The 27,058-nt window shown below is 40.4% G+C and overlaps 1 protein-coding gene across 3 annotated transcripts in view; it reads right to left on the bottom strand.

Annotated features, from left to right (window-relative positions):
- Positions 1-27,058, bottom strand: part of LOC126188663 (circadian locomoter output cycles protein kaput-like) — a 108,572-nt gene that overhangs the window by 2,570 nt on the left and 78,944 nt on the right. For all 3 annotated transcript variants that reach the window (XM_049930270.1, XM_049930286.1, XM_049930278.1), the window contains exons 14-16: positions 22,833-23,129; positions 15,325-15,525; positions 11,984-12,151 (exon numbers count right to left, since the gene is read on the bottom strand). In XM_049930270.1, coding sequence (XP_049786227.1) covers positions 11,984-12,151; positions 15,325-15,525; positions 22,833-23,129 — 666 coding nt within the window. The remainder of the gene's footprint in view (positions 1-11,983; positions 12,152-15,324; positions 15,526-22,832; positions 23,130-27,058) is intronic.

The raw sequence follows: 27,058 nt of genomic DNA, 5'->3' as shown, positions 1-27,058 counted from the left end.
TTTTGTCATCTGTGCGACAATCTAGAGAAGGAACTACAGTGCAATCTTCCTCTGTGAAACAACTTTGGAAAAAGACATTTAGTATTTCAGCCTTTAGTCTGTCATCCTCTGTTTCAGTACCATTTTGGTCACAGAGTGTCTGGACATTTTGTTTTGATCCACCTACCGCTTTGACATAAGACCAAAATTTCTTAGGATTTTCTGCCAAGTCAGTACATAGAACTTTACTTTCAAATTCATTGAACGCCTCTCGCATAGCCCTCCTCACACTACATTTCGCTTCGCGTAATTTTTGTTTGTCTGCAAGGCTTTGGCTATGTTTATGTTTGCTGTGAAGTTCCCTTTGCTTCCGCAGCAGTTTTCTAACTCGGTTGTTGTACCATGGTGGCTCTTTTCCATCTCTTACGATCTTGCTTGGCACATACTCATCTAACGCATAATATACGACGGTTTTGAACTTCGTCCACTGATCCTCAACACCATCTGTACTTGAGACAAAACTTTTGTGTTGAGCCAACAGGTACTCTGAAATCTGCTTTTTGTCACTTTTTCTAAACAGAAAAATCTTCCTACCCTTTTTAATATTCCTATTTACGGCTGAAATCATCGATGCCGTAACCGCTTTATGATCGCTGATTCCCTGATCTGCGTTAACTTTTTCAAATAGTTCGGGTCTGTTTGTCACCAGAAGGTCTAATATGTTATCGCCACGAGTCGGTTCTCTGTTTAACTGCTCAAGGTAGTTTTCAGATAAAGCACTTAAAAAAATTTCACTGGGCTCTTTGTCCCTGCCACCTGTTATGAACGTTTGAGTCTCCCAGTCTATATCCGGCAAATTAAAATCTCCACCCAGAACTATAACATGGTGGGGAAATCTACTCGAAATATTTTCCAAATTATCCTTCAGGTGCTCAGCCACAACAGCTGCTGAGCCAGGGGGCCTACAGAGACATCCAATTACCATGTCTGAGCCTGCTTTAACCGTGACCTTCACCCAAATCATTTCACATTTCGGATCTCCGTCAATTTCCTTTGATACTATTGCACTTCTTATCGCTATAAACACGCCTCCCCCTTCACTGTCCAGCCTGTCTCTGCGGTATACATTCCAATCTGAGTTTAGGATTTCATTACTGTTTACGTCTGGTTTCAGCCAACTTTCTGTCCCTAGTACTATATGGGCGTTGTGACCGTTTATTAATGAGAGCAGTTCTGGGACCTTTCTATAGACGCTCCTGCAGTTTACTATTAGCACATTAATATTGTTATTCCCTGTTGCATTTTGCCTACTTCTACCTTGCCGCGTCTCAGGAGGCGTCTTGTCGGGCCTAGGGAGGGAATTCTCTAACCTAAAAAACCCCCATGTGCACTCCACACGTACTCCGCTACCCTTGTAGCCGCTTCCGGCGTGTAGTGCACGCCTGACCTATTCAGGGGGATCCTACATTTCTCCACCCGATAGCGGAGGTCGAGAAATTTGCACCCCAGATCTCCGCAGAATCGTCTGAGCCTCTGGTTTAAGCCTTCCACTCGGCTTCAAACCAGAGGACCGCGATCGGTTCTGGGAACGATACTACAAATAGTTACCTCTGATTGTACCCCGCGAGCGAGGCTTTCCGCCTTCACCAATTCCGCAAACTGCCTGTACGAACTGAGGATGACCTCTGAACCCAGACGGCAGGAGTCATTGGTGCCGACATGAGCAACAATTTGCAGTCGGGTGCACCCAGTGCTCTCTATCGCCGCCGGTAGGGCCTCCTCCACATCTCGGATGAGACCCCCCGGCAAGCAGACAGAGTGAACACTGGCCTTCTTCCCCGATCTTCCCGCTATTTCCCTAAGGGGCTCCATCACCCGCCTAACATTGGAGCTCCCAATAACTAATAAACCCCTCCCCCCGTGTGCCTGCTCGGACCTTGCTGAAGGACCAGACACATGTCCACTCACAGGCAGAGCGGGCGATGCCACACAGCCAGCCTCCACATTGACCCTCCGCCTCGTGTGCCACGAACGCCGCTGAACCCGCCACTCCCCTTGGGGAGAGGGTGGCCCAACCGCGCCCGGTACCCGCGAAGATGTCTCGACAGCAGGGAGAGTGGGTGAAGCATGTAACACCTGGGGTGTACCTTGCGACGCACCGGACTCCCCACTGCCGCTACACTCCGAGGCAGCAGCCTGAAGACGGCTGACGCGGCCATCAACACGCTCAGCTGTTCGCGAACAGTGACCAGCTCCTCCTGCGTCCGTACACAGCAGTCACACATCCTATCCATCCTAAGGAATCAATTTACTGAAGAGAGTTAATCAACCTTTAACTAGACTGCTAATTCACTAAAGGCGGCTGTTTATTCACTAAACTGTGGTTGCTAGCCACTTCTTGTAGAAAACAATGAAAATAGCACTACCTGTCTCTGGACTGTATTGAAAACAAACACTAGCACTACTGGCACTATGGTTGACTAAAGGGACTCTGACTGTATTCAAAACAAACACGAAATCTATGGAACACTATTAATAGCACCCGACAATTAAAGCTTCCTAAAAGCAAATACACACGGAAGAAGAAGTGACAAGTAAGAAAAATACAGTTAATACTTAAATTATGGTAGCTCGCTGCACAGCAGACGTGAAGCAGACGGCAGTTACGACGACACTGACTCTACCCTTTAAATGCATGTTTTCTGACAATGGCACTGTTGTTCAAAGAAAAGTATGTCCCTTACATAAGTTCAACTCTAAATATTAGATTTCCTGAAGCTCCTACTGTAATAGACTCCCATATCAGAAAAGCTGGAATCATGGTATTAGTCCTGCTGTATCTCATTTTATGCTTAATCTCAAGGCAGTGCTTGACAGAAACTTATTTGTTTGGCTGCCAATAAAATGAATCACTAGGAACCGGTAAAATTCGATTGAACGATAATGTGACAAATAACGTGAATTTGGTGGTTTTTAAGGAAGTAATGTGAATTCGGCAGTTTTTAAGGAAGTAACACAAAATCAGTGTTTTTCAACAAACTTTCTCTGTTTCCTCGTAAGAAGTGTCGTAAATCTAATAATGTCAGTAACATATTTAATGTTGAAATGTTCCATGTTCAAATGTCGCACTACTTTTTGCAGTTGTGACATCACTAGTGGCCTTTTGACGATCGACTTTTGCAAGCGATAACCAATGACCATTGTGTGAATTTCAATTATTTATTTCTTTTGTATTGCATGTGTCACAGTATGCCGTTTCAAAGCAATGGCGCAATGAAAATCTACCACTAACACACCATCCAGCTCATTAAATGTGGTTAGTAATGCAGCAACAATACAAGGCTTGAAGAAATATGATCACTGAGACTAGAGACAGTAGCCGAATGAGTAAGCTGTAATATAATGGATATTTTCGTGGTTTACGATACGAATGGATGTAGGTTTGTGTCCCACTACATGCTAGTATGTATTTTTTTCCATCGTAGCATTGTCAACACAGTCTGGGTCTTTTTTTATGAATGTAATGCAAATATTTGGAAGGAGGTGGGCGCGAACACCGCCAAAAACATCATGAATCATTCAGCTTCTGAGTGTACCACTTTTTACACTAAAAGTAAATGGAAAAATACGAAAGTGTAAAACAAGTATGTTCTGCAATAAATGATGTTAACATTTCTGTCTGATTAGAGATCGAAGAATGAAATAAGTATTTGGGTGTTTATTTCCGAATATGTGATGAGCTCCGAATGGTTGGTGTGGCAGGTATCTTACAGGACAGCTACAGAAACAAGAAGCTATAAAATTCATCTTTTTGGATTTCCAGCACACTGGACTGATAACAGGACAGCAAATTGAGTTAACCAGTTTGCTGTAGAAAACAGCCAAAGTTGCAAAATTCAGTTACTTTTGTTTAATTGATGACCAGTTTCACGTATCAGAACCCATCTTCAAATAATGCAAACAAAGAAAAAGGTGTACTCTGTGATATCACGCAAACCACATTAATATTGTACAGTCTCGCTAACAGGATGAAAGCAGAGCTCACCATCTGCAGAATCGTCGACAGGACTGACTGCGGACCTTTGGTACAGAGCCGAGTGGAGGGTCTGAATCGGAGGCTGAGACGGTTCTGCGACCGTGTGGGCTGCAGATTCCTCGACCTGCGCCATAGGGTGGTGGGGTTTCAAGTTCCGCTGGATAGGTCAGGAGTCCACTACACGCAGCAGGCGGCTACACGGGTAGCAGGGGTTGTGTGGCGTGGACTGGGCAGTTTTTTAGGTTAGATGGCCTTGGGCAACTACAGATGGGGCAACAGGCTTAAAGGGTGCGGGGCGGAGTCAGGACATGTGGGGACCAAGCAGCAATCGGTATTGTAATTGTAAACTGTCGAAGCTGCATTGGTAAAGTACCGGAACTTCAAGCGCTGATATAAAGCACCGAAGCTGAAATCGTTATAGGTACAGAAAGTTGGCTGAAGCCAGAGATAAATTCTGCCGAAATTTTTACAAAGGCACAGACGGTGTTTAGAAAGGATAGATTGCATGCAACCGGTGGTGGCGTGTTTGTTGCTGTTAGTAGTAGTTTAAGCTGTAGTGAATTATTATGGGTGGAGGTTACACTCAATAACCGAGCTAGGTTAATAATTGGCTCCTTTTACCGACCTCCCGACTCAGCAGCATTAGTGGCTGAACAACTGAGAGAGAATTTGGAATACATTTCACATAAATTTTATCAGCATGTTATAGTCTTAGGTGGAGATTTCAATTTACCAGATATAGACTGGGAGACTCAGATGTTTAGGACAGGTGGTAGGGACAGAGCATCGAGTGACATTATACTGAGTGCACTATCTGAAAATTACCTCGAGCAATTAAACAGAGAACCGACTCACGGAGATAACATCTTGGATCTATTGATAACAAACAGACCCAAACTTTTCGACTCTGTAAGCACAGAACAGGGAATCAGTGATCATAAGGCCGTTGCAGCATCCGTGAATATGGAAGTTAATAGGAATATAAAAAAAGGGAGGAAGGTTTATCTGTTTAGCAAGAGTAATAGAAAGCAGATTTCAGACTAATTAACAGATCAAAATGAAAATTTCTGTTCCGACACTGAAATGTTGAGTGTTTATGGAAAAAGTTCAAGGCAATCGTAAAATGCGTTTTAGACAGGTACGTGCCGAGTAAAACTGTGAGGGACAGGAAAAATCCACCATGGTTCAACAACAAAGTTAGGAAACTACTGCAAAAACAAAGAGAGCTTCACTGCAAGTTTAAACGCAGCCAAAACCTCTCAGACAAACAGAAGCTAAATGATGTCAAAGTTAGCATAAGGAGGGCTACGCGTGAAGCCTTCAGTGAATTCGAAAGTAAAATTCTATTTTCCGACTTGACAGAAAATCCTAGGAAGTTCTGGTCTTACATTAAATCAGTAAGTGGCTCGAAACAGCAAATCCAGACACTCCGGGATGATGATGGCATTGAAACAGAGGATGACACGCGTAAAGCTGAAATACTAAACACCTTTTTCCAAAGCTGTTTCACAGAGGAACACCGCACTGCAGTTCCTTCTCTAAATCCTCGCACAAACGAAAAAATGGCTGACATCGAAATAAGTGTCCAAGGAATAGAAAAGCAACTGGAATCACTCAACAGAGGATAGTCCACTGGACCTGACGGGATACCAATTCGATTCTACACAGAGTACGCGAAAGAACTTGCCCCCTTCTAAGAGCTGTGTACCGCAAGTATCTAGAGGAACGGAAGGTTCCAAATGATTGGAAAAGAGCACAGGTAGTCCCAGTCTTCAAGAAGGGCCGTCGAGCAGATGCGCAAAACTATAGACCTATATCTCTGACGTCAATCTGTTGTAGAATTTTAGAACATGTTTTTTGCGCGTATCATGTCGTTTCTGGAAACCCAGAATCTACTCTGTAGGAATCAACATGGATTCCAGAAACAGCGATTGTGGGAGACCCAACTCGCTTTATTTGTTCATGAGACCCAGAAAATATTAGATACAGGCTCCCAGGTAGATGCTATTTTCCTTGACTTCCAGAAGGCGTTTGATACAGTTCCGCACTGTCGCATGGTAAACAAAGTAACAGCCTACGGAATATCAGACCAGCTGTGTGGCTGGATTGAAGAGTTTTTAGCAAACAGAACACAACATGTTGTTATCAATGGAGAGACATCTACAGACGTTAAAGTAACCTCTGGTGTGCCACATGGGAGTGTTATGAGACCATTGCTTTTCACAATATATATAAATGATCTAGTAGATAGTGTCGGAAGTTCTATGCGGCTTTTTGCGGATGATGCTGTAGTATACAGATAAGTTGCAGCATTAGAAAATTGTAGTGAAATGCAGGAAGATCTGCAGCGGATAGGCACTTGGTGCAGGGAGTGGCAACTGACCCTTAACATAGACAAATGTAATGTATTGTGAATACATAGAAAGAAGGATCCTTTATTGTACGATTATATCATAGCGGAACGAACACTGGTACCAATTACTTCTGTAAAATATCTGGGAGTATGTGTGCGGAACGATTTGAAGTGGAATGATCATATAAAATTAACTGTTGGTAAGGCGGGTACCAGGTTGAGATTCATTGAGAGGGTCCTTAGAAAATGTAGTCCATCAACAAAGGAGGTGGCTTACAAAACACTCGTTCGACCTATACTTGAGTATTGCTCATCAGTGTGGGATCCGTACCAGATCAGGTTGACAGAGGAGATAGAGAAGATCCAAAGAAGAGCGGCGCATTTCATCACAGGGTTATTTGGTAACCGTGATAGCGTTACGGAGTGGTTTAGCAAACTCAAGTGACAGACTCTGCAAGAGAGGTGTACACATCGCCCGCCGCTCTCATTATTGATTATTCTATTTTATTATTTTACGGTAGCTTCAATTTAGATGAGATAAGTCATAACATAGCTCTGCATCGCGGTGTAGCTTGCTTGCCAGGTTTCAAGAGGATGCGTTTCTGGATGAGGTATCGAATATATTGCTTCCCCCTACTTATACCTCCCGAGGAAATCACGGATGTAAAATTAGAGATATTCGAGCGTGCACGGAGGCTTTCCGACAGTCGTTCTTCCCACGAACCATACACGACTGGAACAGAAAAGGGAGGTAATGATAGTGGCACGTAAAGTGCCCTCCGCCACACACCGTTGGGTGGCTTGCGGAGTATAAATGTAGATGTAGATGTAGATATAGAATATTGTACATGCTTGTGTTTAAGCCATTAGTCATGTTTACATAAACCATTTATTGGCAGGACAACTGTTTTGTGAATGCTCGCTGCCAACCAAAGCTGAGTGCATATCTTTCTGCATGTATTAACTTACTAAAATTTTAATTAAAATTGCTATGATTGTTTCCAAATTTCGTTGAAATAAGGTTCATTTAAGCAGTTACCAGACAGCTTTCCCCGCACATGCAGAGTTGAAATAGTATATAAGCAGTGCCTACTCGCACTTTTGACTACTTGGAGTGTGGTTGTTTAATGTAAAAGCAGTGAGAGAAAGCAGCCAGAATCTACCCAGAAAAATTTTTCTGACACTGCCAAGCTGCCAAATTCACACATTCGCATAGTTGTCTGTGTTAGAGTGGGGGTGCACTTCACTAGACTCGTGTTTTGTTTGCGGCGCGTTTTTCAATCGTTTCAAAGCTATTGCAATTCCTGCGTTCGGATACTCATTTTTATATCTGCTTCTTTTCATTCATTGTATTCTTATTCTAGACTCGGTGATGAACAAATTTGTTCTGTGCAAATGCCGAAGCCTACAGCAACTGCTGATGAAAGGGTGCGAGAATTTGAAATCGATGGTTTATATGCTCCCAATAAGTTAACAGTGTTCTGTAAATTCTGCAATATCGGAGTTTCATGGGAGTATAAAGATTCTACAGTGAAACATGAGCAGATCGAAAAACATAAGAGCAACAAGATGATGCAGAGCAGTTTGCCAATAAAGCAGCAGTCTACAATTAGCAGCAGCTTTGAAACTGCAAAAAAGAAGAAGATCTATTGTGAATATCTGGCCCAAAGGACTGTAGAAACCTCTTTGAAGGTCAACATTCCACTCTACAAATTGGAGAACAAAGACTTTCGGCAGTGGACGAATGAGTTCATTGAAGGTGAGCAGTGGTTATATTGTGGGTAGAGCCTGCCTCAAAACTTTTTTTTGGTAAATCTTCAATTTATATGTACTCTCTATCAGTTCATAATTGAAGGCCGTACCTCTCATCTTTGATAAAAATATTGAGGGGACCAGGCAATTGGAACAGAAATAAATATATATTTTTTAAATACTTGCAAAACTTCAAAACAAAACAACTTGGATATTTGAGTTAAAATTTATGTTGATGCTGAGACTTTCTCAATTTTCTCATCTTTGTATCTTATGATATGGGCAAACCATTAATAGTTTAAAAAAAAGTTAAGTCTGCAACTGTAAGTTCTAATTAGCACATCTGGAAGTATTGGAACAGTGTGTCCCACTCCTTCACACTTATAATGAATGAACGTATTGTAGAGGTGTTAGGGAACATACCTAACCTCAGCACAACATACCCTGAAATTTTCACTGAAATTTAATTAGTGAATCTTAAATAATGGTACTAATTTAGGCATAAGAGCTGATTGTTACAAATCCACAACAACTTCTTGGTACCTTTAACTTGCTTGGTTTACTGTTTATAGGCCATTGTTCTAATAACCTGGTGTTCCAATTACCCCAGTTCCCCCCTATCTTGCTCTTGTACAGTATCATATTATTTTAAGGTTCATATAACTAACAGACTGTTATTTTTAGGTGCTGGTAACATCCTATGTGTTAAAACAGTGAGAGAGTTTATTGTGCCTTCAATACAACAGCAAAGGAAAACTGAGGTAATGGAACGATACTGTTATATTAGCCGACGAGACCGCTGACAGAAGAAGCCGTAGTGTTTTTGCCATTTTGTTGAAAACTATTGAAGCTTGGAATGAGCAGAAACTTTTTGTGGCACGTGTGAAAGTTCTCAATGCAGCAAACTCAACACAATGTACTCATGCTATTTTGGAGCCTCCTCAAGCATATAATATAGAGTATGATAATGTTAAAGCAGTAGTGAGTGACAGTGCTAGTTATATGAACAAATGCATTAACTCCTTGAAAACAATAATAGGTGATAATTTAATCCATGTTCAATGCTGCGGCTGCGCGGAGTGGCCGAGCGGTTTAAGGCACCATGTCATGGACTGCACGGCCCCTACCGCTGGAGGTTTGAGTCCTCTGTTGGGCATGGGTGTGTGTGTGTGTGTGTGTGTGTGTGTGTGTGTGTGTGTGTGTGTGTGTGTTTTGTTCTTAGCTTGAGTTAGTTTAAGTAGTGTGTAAGACTAGGGGCCAATGACCTCAGCAGTTTGGTCACTTAGAAATTCACACACATTTGAACATGCAATGCTGAGCACATAAAATTAATCTAATTGCTAACATTTATTCCAAGGAACTTAGTAAGTTAAATGCTACTATCAGTTATTTAAAGGGTGCTTTTTTAAATACCAGCAAGAGGAAACATTTATATCTGCAGTTTCTTAAAGAGAAAAATAGAAATTCAAAAATTTTTCCTCTTCCAGTTTTAACATGATGGAACTCTTGGCTCTCCACAGCCATTTACGCAGCAGAATATTTTGAGGTAATGATTGAATTCTTCTGCAGTGATGATATGCGAGAGATGCTGAATTCAGGCACTGAGTATATTTCACTGTCAGATAATGATGTTAGAGACTTCAAAGCATTCAACTTCACATGAACTTTATTCAAAGCTGAAGCATCTTCAAGTATGCTTCAGTATTGTGGGAAAAGGAATATTTGGCAATCAAACCAGTGAGATTTTAAAAACGATAAAGAGGGAAGTGCTTCAGGCAGGAATTAAGGAGGGATTGACGTGAACTGGGCTGCAACTCCAAATGAGATTGTCGACTCTAATGGCCACAGATCCAAGTAAATCAGTTTTCAAAGTCTTGGGTTCTTGTTTAGATCCAAAGACAATAATTCTCAATCCTATTAATTCCGAAATGGCCAGAATCTTGCAAACTGTACCTGGGATGACTGTTCTTAGTACTGCATATACTCTGAAAGGGTATCAGTCTCTCTAGAATTTTGTTAAAACCCAAATGTCAATGCAGTCGGGACATGTTGATACAGTGAAATGTTTGCAGGCAACTGCAGTCGACAGACAGCAATTTGCAGCTGCAGCATTGAAAGCTGACAGCGAGAGGCTGTTTTCAAACTATAATGAAGTACTAATAGATAGGCGGCACAATCTCTCTGAAGACAACATTGAAATAATGACAATGCTGTCATTTGAAAAAAACTGTCTACAGAGTGTGCCTTAGTGATACTGTAGACCTATCTTTTTTAGCTCATTTCTTTATTCTCCTTAAAAAAGAAAAAAAACTATGCATATTCTCACTTTTTCAAATGTTTACTAGTTTTTAACTATGCTTCTTTTGTTTGAGGATGGATTTCTGTTTTTACCCTATTTGTCCAGATTGCGATAAAAACAGCTGAAAATGCAGTACATAAATGAGCCTTACTACCAGTTGTATACATGTGTCTAAAAAGAAGAAGAAGAGACTACATTAAAGGAAGTTTTTGTATTGAAAGACTGTGTTACTGATAATAAATAGAATTTAAAACTCAAAACTTGTACTGAAACATATTATAAACTTTGTTTCCAAGCAACATGTGCGTGAACATTAAAAAAATTAAGAAAATTAAATTTTGTCTTATTTTTAACCCAAGATAAATACCTTTTGTAAATGTTTATAAATATTTTGTTACTTAGGAATACGTAAAAATAACCTTCAAGTTTTCTTAGTGATATTCATACAGAAAAATCTCATGGGGATGCAGCCAAGACATTTTATTTATTAATAATAGCACTGCAGAGGCAAAGATTTTTCTTTACATTAGAAGATTTTCTTTTAAGTTACATAATTACTATTCCATAAGAAATTTCAAATATTTAAGTCAGTGAGAAAAAATGTTGAGGGTCAAAAACATGCTGCGGACCTGAAAAAAGGAGAGTTCTGTATATTTTTTAATCTGCTGGATACATCATCATTGATAAATAATTTTTTTGCAGTATTTAAAATACATGTATCACTATACACTATTCAGACCAAGTGCAGTAACAGTATATAAATGTTAAAAATTGAAATAATAGTCTCTGTTGCAGATACTTTATTGATAACACATTTCATGCTTCTAGCGAATTTTCAGATCATTCTTGAGCCTCAGAGACCGGCTTCTGTGGCCTTCACAGCTCAAGAATGATATGAAAAAGAGCGAAACAGGACATCAATAAAATATCTGCAACATACTGTTATTTTCATTTTTACCTTTGGTATTTGTTTCTAAATAATTATTTGTGTCAAAATTTTTTGTTAAAATAAGTTTTCTCTACACTCGTCTCATTTTTGGCCCACCCTACCTTAGGTGTAATTCCATTTTCAACATAGCATTGAAAAATGGTTAAATATGGCAAAAATAGATAACTGATAATAGTAAAAGCTTGCAAGAAAATAACGCCGATAAGTGCAAAAAAATAACACCTATTTTGGTCATAAAATAACACTGATTTTTTCCTGTTCCTATGTATCACTGATGTTTCTTGCACTTTTCTACAAATATTCTACTAACCTCCACCACACAAAACCAGCATAAACTGCAGCACTGGCACAGAATGTATAACAAACTATTTTCAGAGGCGTAGATCATCTTTAACATTACGCGGCAGATCTTTTTGTATTTGGGGACAGAAGTGAAATACAATCATTGCCAAATTTTCATTGGATGCTACTACGTTTCTACTGATAACATTCAACAACACCAATAATTAGACACGAGATATTTCATCACTAAGGAGGAGGAGGAGGAGGAGGAAGAGGAGGAGAAGAAGAAGAAGAAGAAGAAGAAGAAGTAGTAGTAGTAATAAACTTGCTCACCTGCTGAGGATCTATCATGATGGAAGCCGTTGGTGTATGGGTGCGGGCTGTGACAGTAGCCACAGTGATCGGCGCATGGTAAAGCTCTGATGAGACAGGAGTGGATGATTCACCCTCTCGTCCCACAGAAGTTGTGCTACTAACAGCTGCGTTGTATGGCAGTGTAACCTACAGAAATGGAATATTAACCTCATGTAAGAACAAATTTTTAATTTCATTTAGTAGAACAGCAAAACTTTCTATTGATATGATGAATATTGACAGCGTTTAATTTCAATTTCAATTATACAATGGAAAAATCACTGATCACTGCTACATCAGTGATTTCTAAGAAAAGGTTTACTTAATTTCACTAAGCCATATGTAACAATCTTTTCATTGACCAATGAGACAAATTTAACAACATAACATGTCAGCCTATGCAAAAACATAGAGCAGATAATATTATTTCTTTTTTATTTTATTATTTTTTTCTCTCTATCTCTCTCCTTTCCCGCTACTCCCCCCCCCCCCTCTCCCCTGCCCACCACCTAACCTCCAGCACTTCACTGAATGCCATCTCCGCCATAGTATCCCTCCCCCTCTCCACCCCAGCCGCCTCCTTTCCCCCACCCAGTCACCACTCCCACCATGCACTGGAGCTGCTGCTAACAGTGTGGTTTCAGTTGCCTGAGACTGCAGTCGTATGTGTGAGTTGCATTTGCGTGTGTGTGTGTGTGTGTGTGTGTGTGTGTGTGTGTGTTTATTGTTGACAAAGCCCATTGGCCGAAAGTTTTAAGTCTGAAAATCTTTTTGTTATGCCTATCTGCGACTCAGCATCTCCAATGTTCCTTCCCGTAATATTGTTACAGTGCATCTTGGATTTTCCATTGTATGATATTTTCTTTTTTTTTCTTCAGCACACACAAGGAAAGGCTAATCCCAAGACAAGTAGTTTGCTGCTGAATCCCTTCAACTTAGCATTGCGTATCTCATGTGTAGCAATAAAATACACATGATAGTTACTTTGCATTATCTTTACTCCTGCATTTATATTGAGCATGAGAAGATGTATATGTAAATATAAATGTAAAAACTTTCCGTGGGCACAGCATTACAAGTCTTTCAGAAAAAGTATTACTCTCTGTAACTTACGTAATACTAAGTAACAATATTATGAAAAGGGAAGTTGCTACTCACAATATAGTGGAGATGCTGAGTCACAGACAGGCACAATAAAAAGAATGTCACAAATAAAGCTTTCGGTGAGTAAGGCCTTCGTCAAAAATACACACACACACACACACACACACGACTGCAGTTTCAGGCAACTGAAACCACACTGTTAGCAACAGCACCAGTGCATGATGGTAGTGATGACTGGGTGGGGGTAAGGAAGAGGCTGGGGCGGGAAGGGGAAGCGACATGCGGTCCCATTCCAAATATACCGAGGGTCTCACTGAAGCCTTCACAGACCGTAATTCTCCTTCCAACCTTGTACAAAAACAAATCTCCTGTGTCTTATCTTTCCTGTATCCCATCACCTCCCAAGTCCCACCATTCGGCCACAGAAGAGCCTTCCGCTTATAACTCAGTACCACCTTGGACTGGAGCAAATGGTTTTGACTACCTCTCGCCGTGCCCCGAAATGAGAAATGTCCCGTCCACTATCCTTCCCACCCCTCCCAGTGGTATTCTGCCATCCAATGAACCTACACAATATACTTGTCCATCCCCACACAACCCCTGCTCTGAACCTCTTATCTCATGGCTCATACCCCTGTAATAGACCTCGATGCAAGACCTGCCCCATACATCCTCCCACCACCAACTACTCCAGTCCAGTCACAAACATCACCTATCCCATCAAAAGCAGGGCTACCTGTGAAACCCGTCACGTAATCTACAAGCTAAGCTACAACCACTGTGCTGCATTCTATGTGGGCATGACAACCAACAAGCAGTCTGTCCGCATGAATGACCACCGAAAAACTGTGGCCAAGAAACTAGTGGATCACCCTGTTGCTGAGCATGCTGCCAAACACGACATCCTTCATTTTAATGACAGCTTCACAGCCTGTGCCATAAGGATTCTTCCCACCAACACCAGCTTTTCTGAATTGCGCAGGTGGGAACCTTCCCTGCAATACATCCTACGCTCCCCTCCTGGCCTCAATCTTTGTTAGTCACTGTCATCACCCATCCACCCCCTTCCCTATTCCCATTCCAACACTACCCAGCCCTCATCCACAATCGCACCCAGTCTTTTTAGTTCTCTCCTTTTCTGCTTCTCCACCCCTCCCCCAAGATCTCCCCTCTCCTCCGTCTAACCTACAGCACTTCACTGTCGACCACCCCTACCCTACTATTCCTCCCCCTCCCCACTCCAGCCTCCTCCTTAGCCCCATCCAGTCGACTCTCCCATCATGCACTGGTGCGGCTGCTCACAGTATGGTTTCAGTTGCCTGAGACTGCAGTTGTGTTGTGCAAGTTGTGTGTGTGTGTGTGTGTGTGTGTGTGTGTGTGTGTGTGTGTGTGTGTCGTCCACTTTTGACGAAGGTCTTACTGGTCGAATGCTTTATATTTGACAGTCTTTTTGTTGTGCCAATCTGGGACTCAGTATCTCCACTATATGGTATCAACTTTGCTTTTCATAATATTGTTACATTCTATCCTGGATTTTCCATTGTTTGACATAATAATAAGTGAAAGAAATATTCTTTTTTGGATAGGTAAACATAAGAAACTTTACTCTTTCTATGGCGTTATGAACGTATTCATTTAGTTATTTTCCAGATTTGAACTGTTATGAAATATAGTTTCTACTTGAATGTATGTCCAACAAAGGCAATATTCTTAAAAGGATAGTTGCTACTCACCATCCAGCGGAGATGCTGAGTCGCAGATAGGCACAACAAAAAGCGTATCAAACAAAGCTTTTGGCTGAACAGGCCTTCATCAGAATGAGACAAAACACACACACACACACACACACACACACACACACACACACACACACACGACCAACTGTCTCTGGCTGCCAAGGCCTTGAGAACCAGAGACTGTTGTCATGCGGTGTGTGTGTGTGTGTGTGTGTGTGTGTGTGTGTGTGTGTGTGTGTGTGTGTGCGTGCGTGCGCATGTTGTCTAATTCCGATAAAGGCATGTTTGGCCGAAAGCTTTGTTTGACAGTCATTTTGTTGTGCCTATCTACAAATCAGCAGAGAGAGAGAGAGAGAGAGAGAGAGAGAGAGAGAGAGAGAGAGAGAGAGAGAGACTTTTTTCTTTTTACTGTCTCCTTAACTGGTAAGTTGGCACTATTTTTTGTCTCACAAATAATATTTGTGTTCATTCTTCACTTACAAGGTGACTAGCAGCAGTGCTGCTGATATTAAGTGACATAGGCGAAAGAAGACCATAGCGTGCCATAAACAACTGCTCTGAGACACGACGAAGTTCCTCCTGTTGTTGTACTATCAACTGCTGAAGCTCTTCATGCTTGCGCTGCAACTGCTCCTGAATGGTGTTCTGTGCTGTTGTCATTGCAATTGGCTGCCGCACCAGCTGCAAATATGAACATTATAGCTAACATACAGATTGTTATAAATTACAGAATGAATCTAAATCAGAACACAATAAATGCTCCTGATAATTTAAGTATGCTTATAGCAGAAAAAATTTCAGAGATACATAAATGTGTTGGTAATACCAATTTATTCAGTTATCAATTTTAAGAGAACTGTAGTGTGTAAAGTTTTGGCAGACTGTTAATAATTTAGGAGTACAGAAGACCACTGACTGAATATCAGAAGCATTGAATCATCGACAAAAAACATTTCTGTCAGCAGGCGATGGTAGATGAAGAGGAGGGGAGCAGAAATAGAGGTTGGGGATGGTTAGCTAGTGATTAAGGGGGAGACAGCAATTTTGCTGGCTAGGAATGCCGGAGGGAGGGATGGCAGGATCACAGGCTCAGCATGTTAGGTGGAGGGTATGGTAACAGGGACCAGGAGGGTTACAGGAGCGAAGTATGTGTTGCAAGGTTGTGCCAGTCAGTGGCCAACTTTGTTCTTGGCCACAGCTTTGCGGTGACAATTTATTCCCTACTAATTTCCTAAGGCTCATCCCAGAACTTCTCCTCTGAGTCCATCTACCTCCTCACCCGAACAGCACCCTCTCCTCCCCCCCCCCCCATCCCCCCCTTCCACACCAATCTTCAATATTTTCTCCAAAACACACAAACTCAATAATCCAAGATGCACCATTAGTTATTGTGCTCCTACTGAAAGAATTTCCACTCCTGTTGACCAAAACCTCCAACTAACGGCCTAAAGCCTACCCTTTCACAACAAATACTACCAATTTCCTTCACTGACTCTCCGCCAGTCCCATCCCTTTATCGCTTGGATCCTCCCCATCCCTTTACCAACTGGAACCCTTCTCGCCAATGGTGATCTCACCTGCCTACACACCAATATCTCTCATGCCCATGGCCTTGCCCACTATGAACACTACCTCTCCCATCATCCTTCACAGTCCAAACCTCTCATTCGTCATACACCTTGCCCACTATATTTTCACACATAACTACTTCTCCTTTGTGGGGAAGGTATATAAACAAATTTGTGGCACAGCCATGGGCATCCACAAGGCATCCTGCTAGGCCAATCTTTTTATGGTTCATCTAGAGAAAATCTTTCTAGCCTCACAAACCCAAACCTCTCGTCTGGTTCAGGATCCCTGATGATATCTTCATGATTTGGACTCAGGGCTGAGACATCCAATCCAGATTCCTCCACAATCTCAATACCGCCTCCCCTACAAGTTTCACCAGGTCTTCCTCAATCCAATATGACACCTTCCTCAACATTGACCTCCACCCTTCTGATGGCTCCCATCCACACCTCGTCCACATTAAACCCACTAATCGCCAACAGCACCAGTATTTCAACAGCTGTCATCTGTTTCACATGAAAATAATAGCACCCATACAGCCTAGCCACCTGTGGACAGTGTATCTGCAGTGATGAAAATTTCATTGCCCAATGTGTTAAAGGTCTCATGAGGACTTTTCTGGACTGTGACACTAACTGCCCCAACTCCTACCCAAAAAACCTAGTCTGAAAACTGATTTACAGATTTCCCACGCCGTATCCTCATACACTCCTAATCCTCCAAGCACTCCTAAGAACCATATCCTTCTCCAGGGCTTTGATTACCTATCACCATGCCCAAAAATGAGGGACATCCTACCCAAGTTCCTTATCACCCCTCCTAAAGTGGTATCCCATTGCCTATGCAAACTTCACAACATCCTAGTGTGCACCTACACCATTCCCACTCCGAACACCTTGCCGCAGTGAACATACCCCTGTGGAAGACCCAAGTATAAGACCTGCCCAATCCACTCACCCAGGACTCCTATTCCAGTCCTATCCACCAGAATTAATGACCAGTGCCAAACTGTGTCCAAGAACAAAGTTGACCACTCAATGGCACAACAAGTAACTGAGCACACCAAGCTTGAGGTCAATGGCTGCTTCACGACCTAGGCCATCTGGGTCCTTCCCTCCAGCACCAGCTTTTCTGAACTATGCAGATGCTGTAACAAAGGGGGTGGATTCCTTCCATTAGCTTCCCCAAAAATTAGTATTAATTGTTTCCAAATTCTATGATCTCTTTGATATTATCATTTATATGGCATGTGCACAGTGCATAGCAATATCAAATTTTGAGTCAGGGGTTATCCATCTTAACTTTATCATTTGTTACAGTCTTTGGGTTATTTTGAATCTACTAGTGTGATTAGTTTACCTAAAAACTGCAGTAATTACAAAACATCAGAGATTTCAGATTTTGTTGTCACTGTTTATAAGTACACAGATCGCAAATTACTAACTTCCTGACAGAGTTAATAAAAAGGAATATAAATAATTATAGCATTTAAACAGCTAATGATGAAAACATACTAGCAACCTTGGCATTCACTTAGGTTTCAGAGTAATTGAGCTGTTTAGTTAGAAACATTCTTACTGAAACAGAATCACAATTTATGCAAACTAGCCAATGTAATTCAACAGAAATTATTCTTGTATCTAGAAGTCCTCATTCAAACAAAACTTTTGATATTCAGTTACTCAGAATATAAATCTTGAATTTTAATTTATGAAAATACAGCAAACAACAATAGTTAAAGCTATGCCAAATTATTGTAAATCTATGCAAGCAAACGTTTAGGATGCCATTTTAGTCAATCTGCAGAATATTGTGAAACAATCAATCTGTGTCCACAAATACGGGACAATGCACTGCAAAGCAGAGGAGTCAACAGAAATTACAAGTCATAGAAGTACCATCATTTATCTAGATTTCATGTCCTGAAGTTTATTTAATAATTTAGTGACTGTTGTAAATCAATAATTAGGGAGTGATGAAGGACTGTGCCATACTTCAGTAATGCTTATAGTGAAAACTAGATCAGAATATGAACAGTGCTACTTCCAACAGTTACTTGGTGTTTATATCATTTTTGTATTGATATTTCTTCAAGGACAGCAATTTGAGAACTTTAATCAGTGACTGTGTTAATTATTTGTTTGCCACATGTGAACTTCAAGTTACTGCACTTGAACAATCGCATTATAGGACATCAGCCGAGTACAGCAACTGGCTAACTGTTTATCTGTGTATAATTTAAATGAACAAGACTCGGACTGACCATATATAGTAGTTCATTCAACATCCATATGCAAATAAAGTGTTTGAACTGCAAAACTGGTGTAGACGACATTACTTAGAACACACTATTTTTGACACCCACTTTTCAGCCATATTCGACACAGTCACAGCTAGCGGGGGCATACATGTACAGCCAACAGTTACGCTACAATGGGAAATGCAAAAAACCTAAATTTAATTTCAATGTGATGCAATGAATGGAAGATTGACTTAAACATGAAAAAATTCAAATTATGTAGGTAAACAGACAACAATAAAAACTCAGTAATATTTGGCTATAATGTACATTATATGTCCCTGGACTCTGATTTTGAATACACAAAAAGTCGATTATAGTTAGACCCGCTGGAAGCTGCTGACAAAAGTCTACAAAAGTTGCACAAACAAGAATCTTGAGTAATCTCTTGAGTACTAACAGATGGTTTGGATTTCTTATCAAGCCAACATAAAATATTTGAATGAAGGAATTCCAAAGTGGAATGCTGCCAGCATTCTATCCAACAGGTTTAGTCAATATGAGAGTTATGAAGATGTTCATAGAACTTCAATGGGAATTAGTAACATAAAGGTAATTTTGCACAATAAATGTCATGGGTAAATTTATCAATAAGTATAATCTCATACATTTAAAGCATCTGTGTTTAGTGCAGATGTTTCCATGGCATATTTTACTACAGGTAAGGAAAAAAACAAGAGAAATTAGAAGAGATGTGGAGCACATGGATAATTACTGTTTCTGCAGCCTATTTATCGAAATAAGACAAACAAAAAGAATAGCAAGAAATATCTGCTAGTGTACATAGTGCAGTGTCTTGAAAAGTATTTATCCAAATGTATAAGTCAACTTTAAATTTATAGACAGGTGGTAAAGCTATGTTTATATCAAATGACAGTTTCTCACATTGTGAACAGAATTAGAAATTGTGCTAATTGTGAACTGTACTAATCATTCATTCTTGGAATACTATGCTCTTAAAGATTTAATGAAAGTGTATACATCAACTTCCCATGAATAAACTAGGGCAGTGGGTTTTACAGGTGAGAAAATTACTGAACTGTTCATACAAAATAAGCTTTCACGACTGATACTAACATCACTTTAAACTTCCGGGCTACTAAGCCATTGTCGATGTATAAAACTTTCTCCTAACATTTCCTCTCTGACTGCGGGAGACATCTTCAGAGGTAAAATGGCTAATTTCAACCAGAACTCCAGGGAGCACTCATTAAACAGGCAGTGCAGAAGGCACCACAGTCTATCATGTGACATCGGCCATGAGAGTATCACCGGTATTGCCAACATTCTTGATTGGAAGTAATCTATCACCATTCCAACGTTGTAATGTTGATATCAAAATTTTGTCTAATTTAACATCTTCCTCTTTTCTGTTAAAATTATTATGGTATTTATAGATCTCAATAGCCTCTCCATACATACACACATGATAATGCAATGTTTTCGATATGACACTCTTGTGAGTGAATTTTATTTCATGAACATACTTTTGGGAAAGATGTTCTGCTACAGCAGATTAATCCATATGTTATAGGTGGCAATTCTTGTGTACAACGGGATGGGTGCTAACACTTCTCTTTGTGGTACCAATATAAACCAGTCCACAACTATAAAGAATTTCATATACACCCGGTGTGGCCAAAGGATGTTGTGTATCTTTCGCCAATCTTAAACATTCTTTAGGTCAGAAGATAGTTTCCACACTGTACTTGCTCAATGTCTTCCCAATGCGATCTGTAATCGTACTAATGAACGGAAGGAAAACTTTCCCTTTGGGTGGCCATTGTTCTTCATTGGTCCTCTTTCTCTCCCTAGGGCAAAGTACTCTATCTGTCTTCTTGTTATAATGACCCCTCTTCTTGAATGCTAACTGTAGATGTTTGAGCTCATCTTTTAAGTTAAGTCGGTTCTAACATTTTGTGTGCCCCATCTACCGGTGTTTTAATCATCAATCTTTCCTGTCTCGTGTGGTGGTTAGAATCTTTATGCAGGTAACGGAGAGTATGCATGGCTTTTCTATATACTCTATGGCACAATGTCCCGTCCTCTCACTTGATAACAGACACATCCAAGAAATTCAGTTAGGCGTTGTTCTCTGACTCTATAGTAAATTGTATTTTTGGGTTGATACTGTCAAGGTGTACCAGGAAGGCATCCAATTTCTCTGCACCTCGAGACTATGCTACGAAAGTATCAACAACATAGCGGCCCACCTGGCTGGTATTTTTCTGGCAGTCTGCAATGCCTCTTGTTCAGAGTTTTCCATAAACAAATTGGCAACAGCTGTGCTAAGAGGACTGCCCTAGGCACCCCAACAATCTGTTCATAAAAATCATTGCTGTATTGAAAATAGGCTGTGGTGATGCAGTGTCTAAAAACTCCACAATATCTGCAGGAAAAATATCAGCTATACTTGGGATAGCTTCATTCACTGGAATCATGGCAAACGATGACACACAAAAACTAACCAGGATATCACCTTGGCCCCTTTCTTTTAACCTGTCAATGAAATGATATGAATTTTTAATATGACTATCAGTTTTGCCATCATCAGGTTGCAGCAAGGTGTCTAGCTTATTTATGGGTGGGAGACTCTATAGCACTCACAAATATGCATCAATGGAAGAGTGAAATAACCTCACAGTCATTGGTGACTGAATGTCTTAATTGATTGTGGAATGATTATTTGCTCTGTCAGTTCAGGCAAAATACAGGAGACAACTCATTACAGCTCTCGACTTGGTATAGCACCAAAAACATGCTTCCGAGACAATTCACTTAGAAATTACGTATAGAAAGCCCTACCATCTCCCCCAACCCCGAACAGCCTCCCCACACTGCCCATAACAGCTCTGTCCTGTCCCCCATCACATACCTATCTTAAAGGCAGGACAGCGTCTTCCCCCACTCCTATGCTGCTATCCCTCCCCCTCCCCATCCCAAGTTGTCTCCTTATCCCCAACCCCACCCATCCCATCAAATTGTCACTTATGTCAGACACAGTCACAGTCACAGTCACAGTCAGGCCCCAGCACCTGGAGACAGTGGCCATGTTCGTGGGTGTGTGTGTGTGTGTGTGTGTGGGGGGGGGGGGGGAGGGGTGTCCTATCACACTTCCCTGGGGCATTCCTGATGATACCCTAGTCTATGATGAATGTTCTTCATCAAGGACAAATACTGAGTTCTATTACTTAAGAAGCCGTAGAGCAATTCGTGCATTTGTGAACTTAATCCATATGCTCGTACCTTCATTAACAGCCTGCGATGTGGCACTGTGTCAAATGCCTTCTGGAAATCTAGAAATATGGCATCTGCCTGTTGCCCTTCACCCATAATTCGCTGTATATCATGGGAGAAAAGGGAAAACTGAGTTTCACACAAGCAATGCTTGCTAAAACCATGCTGATTCATGGAATAAGCTTCTCAGTCTCAAGATAATTTATTAAATTCAAACTGAAAACATTGTAAGATCAACACTATTACCCTTGCTGTTATTCTTCTGTGTACTGAAATTTGCATCCAGAGTGTAGAAAACAAAAAAAGCTTACAAGTATAAAAATCGTAGAGTGAGACCAATAGATGAATACGGTAAGCAGATCCAGAAAATGTAGGTTGCAGTGGTTACTCAGAGATGAAGAGGCTAGCTCAGGGTAAAGTAGCATGGGGAGCTGAATCAAACCAGTGTTCAGACTGAAGACAGCAACAAAAGCAAGTAAAAATGGAGTAGGGTTCTCTGTACCAGTATTTGTCATCGCTTTCCTGTTCTACTCATAAAGGAAGCGAGGGAAAAAGACTGTCTAAATACCTGCATACAAGCCATAATTCTTCTTATCTAGTCTTCATGGATCACACGCAAAACATAAGCTGGCAGCAGTAGAATCAGTCTGCAGTCACCCAGAAATGCCAGTTAAGTTTTATCAATAATGTTTCACAAAAAGAACACTGTCATCCCTCCAATGATTCCCATTGAGTTCATGAAGCATCTCTGTAACACTCACATGCTGATCAAACGTACCAGTAACAACACTAGCAGCACACCTTTGAACTGCTTAAATGTCTTTCTTTAATCCTGTATCAATGCCTTCATGGGTTTTGAGCTGCTGAATTGTTTGCTTACCTCAGTTGCAGGCAATGTAGTAACAACAGCTGGGAAACCTGTAGCCAATACTGGCTGAACAGGTATGGCTGTAACATACTGCTGCTGGGCTTCTAAGAATGGAGCTGCCACTGGTAGTGAAACTTGGGATGTTGAGGTTGGTATCGCATTAGATGATGACTGTTCTTGTTGCTGTTGCTGTTGTTGTTGTTGTTGTTGCTGCTGCTGCTGCTGTTGTTGCTGCTGCTGTTGCCGCTGCTGTTGAGCTGGTGGAGTTGCAGGCATCTGTAATTTGCTGCTGACTGACTTCGACCGTCGCTGCAATAAAATCATCATTCTTCTTATTTTTGAAATGGCACATTTTTATGGAACAACTGACTGTCATTATTTTTCTGTAATATTTACTGCAGGCACATATAGCCCTTCATGTAGAAGCAAGCAATTTCACATTTTATAAATATATTGTGTCTTTCTTATAATATTCCAAATTTTAAGACTTCTTTTCACATTAAAAAAATTTTTCTTCTTTGTTGATACATCACTGGAATAATCAATCTTGTACTCTGTTACATACGTAAATTTATCTTCCTAGTTTTGCAAGATTGAAGCGATTTTTACCACCTTATATATATTCAGACGCTTTACTGCTACGAAAAGGAAAATGGATGTGACCAGTAATATAAAAAGCAGGAAGGGTTTTTGAAAAAAGAATGTTGGTAGTATGTTATCTATATCTCTATAAGTCCTTCTCCATAGTATTCTGGTTTCAATTGGCAGTTGCAGTCACATACAAAAGTCTTGTATTTTCTTTCTCTGTTTTGAGCTTACACAGCATAGTTGCAGCTCTATATATGTTTCATCGAATTACCCTACACTGGGTATACTGCACATATGGCTCTGAGCACTATGGGACTTAACATCTGAGGTCATCAGTCCCCTACAACTTAGAACTACTTAAACCTAACTAACCTAAGGACATCACACACATCCATGCCTGAGGCAGGATTCGAACCTGCGACCGTAGCAGTCGCACGGTTCCGAACTGAAGCGCCTAGAACCGCTCGGCCACCGCGGCCAGCTACTGCACATAATTGCATCATCTGTGCATGAAGTTCATAGACATGGTCTGGTAAGGTTAACACCACAAACACACAACTGTAGTCATAATTTACATACATGCTGTAGAAGCTGCCATGGGCATTGTAAGACAATACTGGTCACTGTTTGTCAAAACTGTTTGTGGCTTTTATGGAACACATGAGACACACTCATCAGTGTTGAGCATATGCTGAACCCGCTGATCTATTATTAGTGTAAATTTCATGCAACAGATTAAAATATTAAAACAAGACAGAAAATTATGAATTAATTAATTAATGACTTTAAAGAATACAAATGGTGTCTGCTCAGCAGAACAGGATGTTCTGAAGGAAGAAGTGAATATTTTGCCACTGTCTTATGTAGTTAAAGCATATGTGATTACACCGCACAGGGGGGTTGACGGGGAGCAAGAGGAGGGAAGAAGAAGCATAGTAGTAGTATAACAGCACTCCAAAGAAGCAACCAAGTAACAACTGTTAATTTTAGACAGGCATGCATGATAGTTTGTGACTCAATATATTTTGTAGCAAAAAATGAAGTACTGCATAATACGTGCTCATTCATAGAGGAGGGTAAAAATAAAGATACGTGAATCAATGGTTTGCTATAGTGAAATTACACCAATAAAATCAGAGAGAGTGACAGGACTTTACAGGCCTCTGCAAAAGATGAAGCTGACCAAACATTGAACAGATTAAGCATTTTACTATAGACAGATTTAATATACCATTGACATTTTAGTTCTCTGGTGAACTAGCTTTGGAGAAAGTTAAGTCACTCCACTGGACACATAGATAGACACTGTCCTTTTAAAGTGAAAACTGCAGAAGAAAAAATGCCAATACAGTATCTACAAAGAAGGTCGAGGCTTCAGTGTATGAGGCAGACAACAAACGGTCTAAAATTAACAATGAATTATGAACTGAAGAGACCTGTAGGAGACAGGGAGAAATGTAGGACAAGATATCCTACCAACCCATCTATGGACTGCAATCAAAAGGAAAAACGATGGTTTCCCCAACAGACAACTCAAGGCACAGGTTTTACAAAGAAAACAGAATAGTTAATGAATTCAAAATAAAACATTCAGAATGAGCCTGTGGAGCAGTAGATGGAACAATATTTACAATTAAAATGATTGGTAATGTGATCATCATGTCACATATCGGAGAGCTGTCACAACAAATCGCTGAAAGACAACAAAACAACACTGCACAGGAAAAGCTCGATAATTGACAAGATAAAACTGAGAGACTGTTACATATCAATGCCACTTAAGAAGATGACACCTCACCTCAACAATGTTTAAGTGTTCCCAGTGCCAACAAACGGCATTTCATTTTATTTGTAGAAAAAAAAGACAAGAACGCAGGCAAGCTCCCAATGCGTTTTGGCAAGCTTGTTAATTGGGAATGTGTGTCGTTATTCAGGCACAAAATTTACAAGAGGCCAGAAGGCACCAGGAGGGGAAAGGGGGGGGGGGGGGGGAATCACATGGAAATTTGAAATTTTCTCAGGAATAACTACAAACGCCTTTGTACAAAATTTGTTTTAGCAAAGCAAATCTGGAGATTGTGCTTCAGAATTGTTTACTGTTCGACACAGCATCATAGACTATGTAGGAACAGCTACAACAGCAGAATAATTGCTAAATGAAATGAAATTCTATGAAGAAAGTTTCACTTTCAGATCCCAGGAGCTGCCACAGCTCAGTTATACTCATTGAATTAACTATCCAATCGAAGTCTGTACGCCACCTATTTTACAATGCTATAATTATTTAAGGATTGGACACAGTACCAAACGAAGCCACAGATCACAGGATGTGAGTATTGCAGATGTCCTCACAAAAGCAACACTTATGGAGAAACCAGTCACAGTTTCTAATTACCGCACCTGTGATCCAAATGCCATATTAAAAATTTGTCCAGCGTATATAAAACACAACTAAATTAATAAATTTATGGCTCTTAACATTATTACTTTCTGGGTATCAGTAGATTCACTTGAAAACAGAGCTTACATGAATGTACCCAAAATAGAGAGACAGGACAAAGAATTTCTGCCCTTACCAAGCCACCACCATTTTAATGGAAACTTCAGCACTGCCACCTGCAGCTCACAGCAATTAGCTCACACCATAAAGCTAATGACAAAGATGACAGAAAAGGAAACTTCAGTGGCAAAATTGCCAGAACAACATCCACCTTTTGCTGTACAACACAACCAGCCACAATGGCAGCAATGTGTAATATATGAAGACCACAGAGGAACACTTGATAACTCTGTAGCCCAGGAACAAATATATCACAACCTTCTCTTCCTCTTGTCCCACATGGCTGTGATCCTTTTCTATCACAATATGTTAAACATAAATATTACCATAATGAATGACAACAACACATATAGGCAACCCTTTTTATGGAAGAACTGACAACTGCATTATCCCAAGAGAAGAATACAGCACCTGGTACCAATTAGGCCTATACATCACAAAAAAGGAAACTATTGCTGCTAAATCTTTATTAATAATCTATTGCCTTGAAGACTCAAAACAGATGTAATGAAAATATACCATGCCATCTCCATTAACAAAATGAGGAAAGACTAAGACTGACTACCCTGCCTGAAATGCAAATGCAAAGGATTATTAAGTGGCATTCAGAATGGTGGTGTGAGAACTAGAAAGTCTTACAAGATCAGAAATTTCTTTTGGAAAGAGACTTCAGTCCAGTTACAGCTACTCATTGATGAACAACTAGCTTTTCTAGAACTTATTACAAGTTAGTTGCATGCATATACTTGACCAAAAAGCAAATGAAAACTTCCTTATATCAATCTTGGGGGAAAGAATGGGAAAACTTAAAATTCCCAAAATCATTTGAGAACAACACTGTACACGCTTCTGAGAAGTTGGAAAGTAACCATACTGCAAAGCAGAAATATGTTGGGGCCATAGAAATTAAAAGAGGACATCCACAAGAATCAGTCTTGGCTCCTTTACTGTTCAACTCATGTAACACAAACTTTCAAGAATATTTTCACAGTGGTATCCAAACACTACAATATAAAGCTGAAATGTCTACATAGGCAGAAGACAAAAATTTACAGTCTTGTCAACAAAAAATGAATACAGACATTAGACT

This window comes from Schistocerca cancellata, chromosome 1, assembly GCF_023864275.1.
Source record: "Schistocerca cancellata isolate TAMUIC-IGC-003103 chromosome 1, iqSchCanc2.1, whole genome shotgun sequence".
NCBI classification, from domain to species: Eukaryota; Metazoa; Arthropoda; class Insecta; order Orthoptera; family Acrididae; genus Schistocerca; species Schistocerca cancellata.
This window is presented reverse-complemented; position numbering and strand designations above follow the sequence as displayed.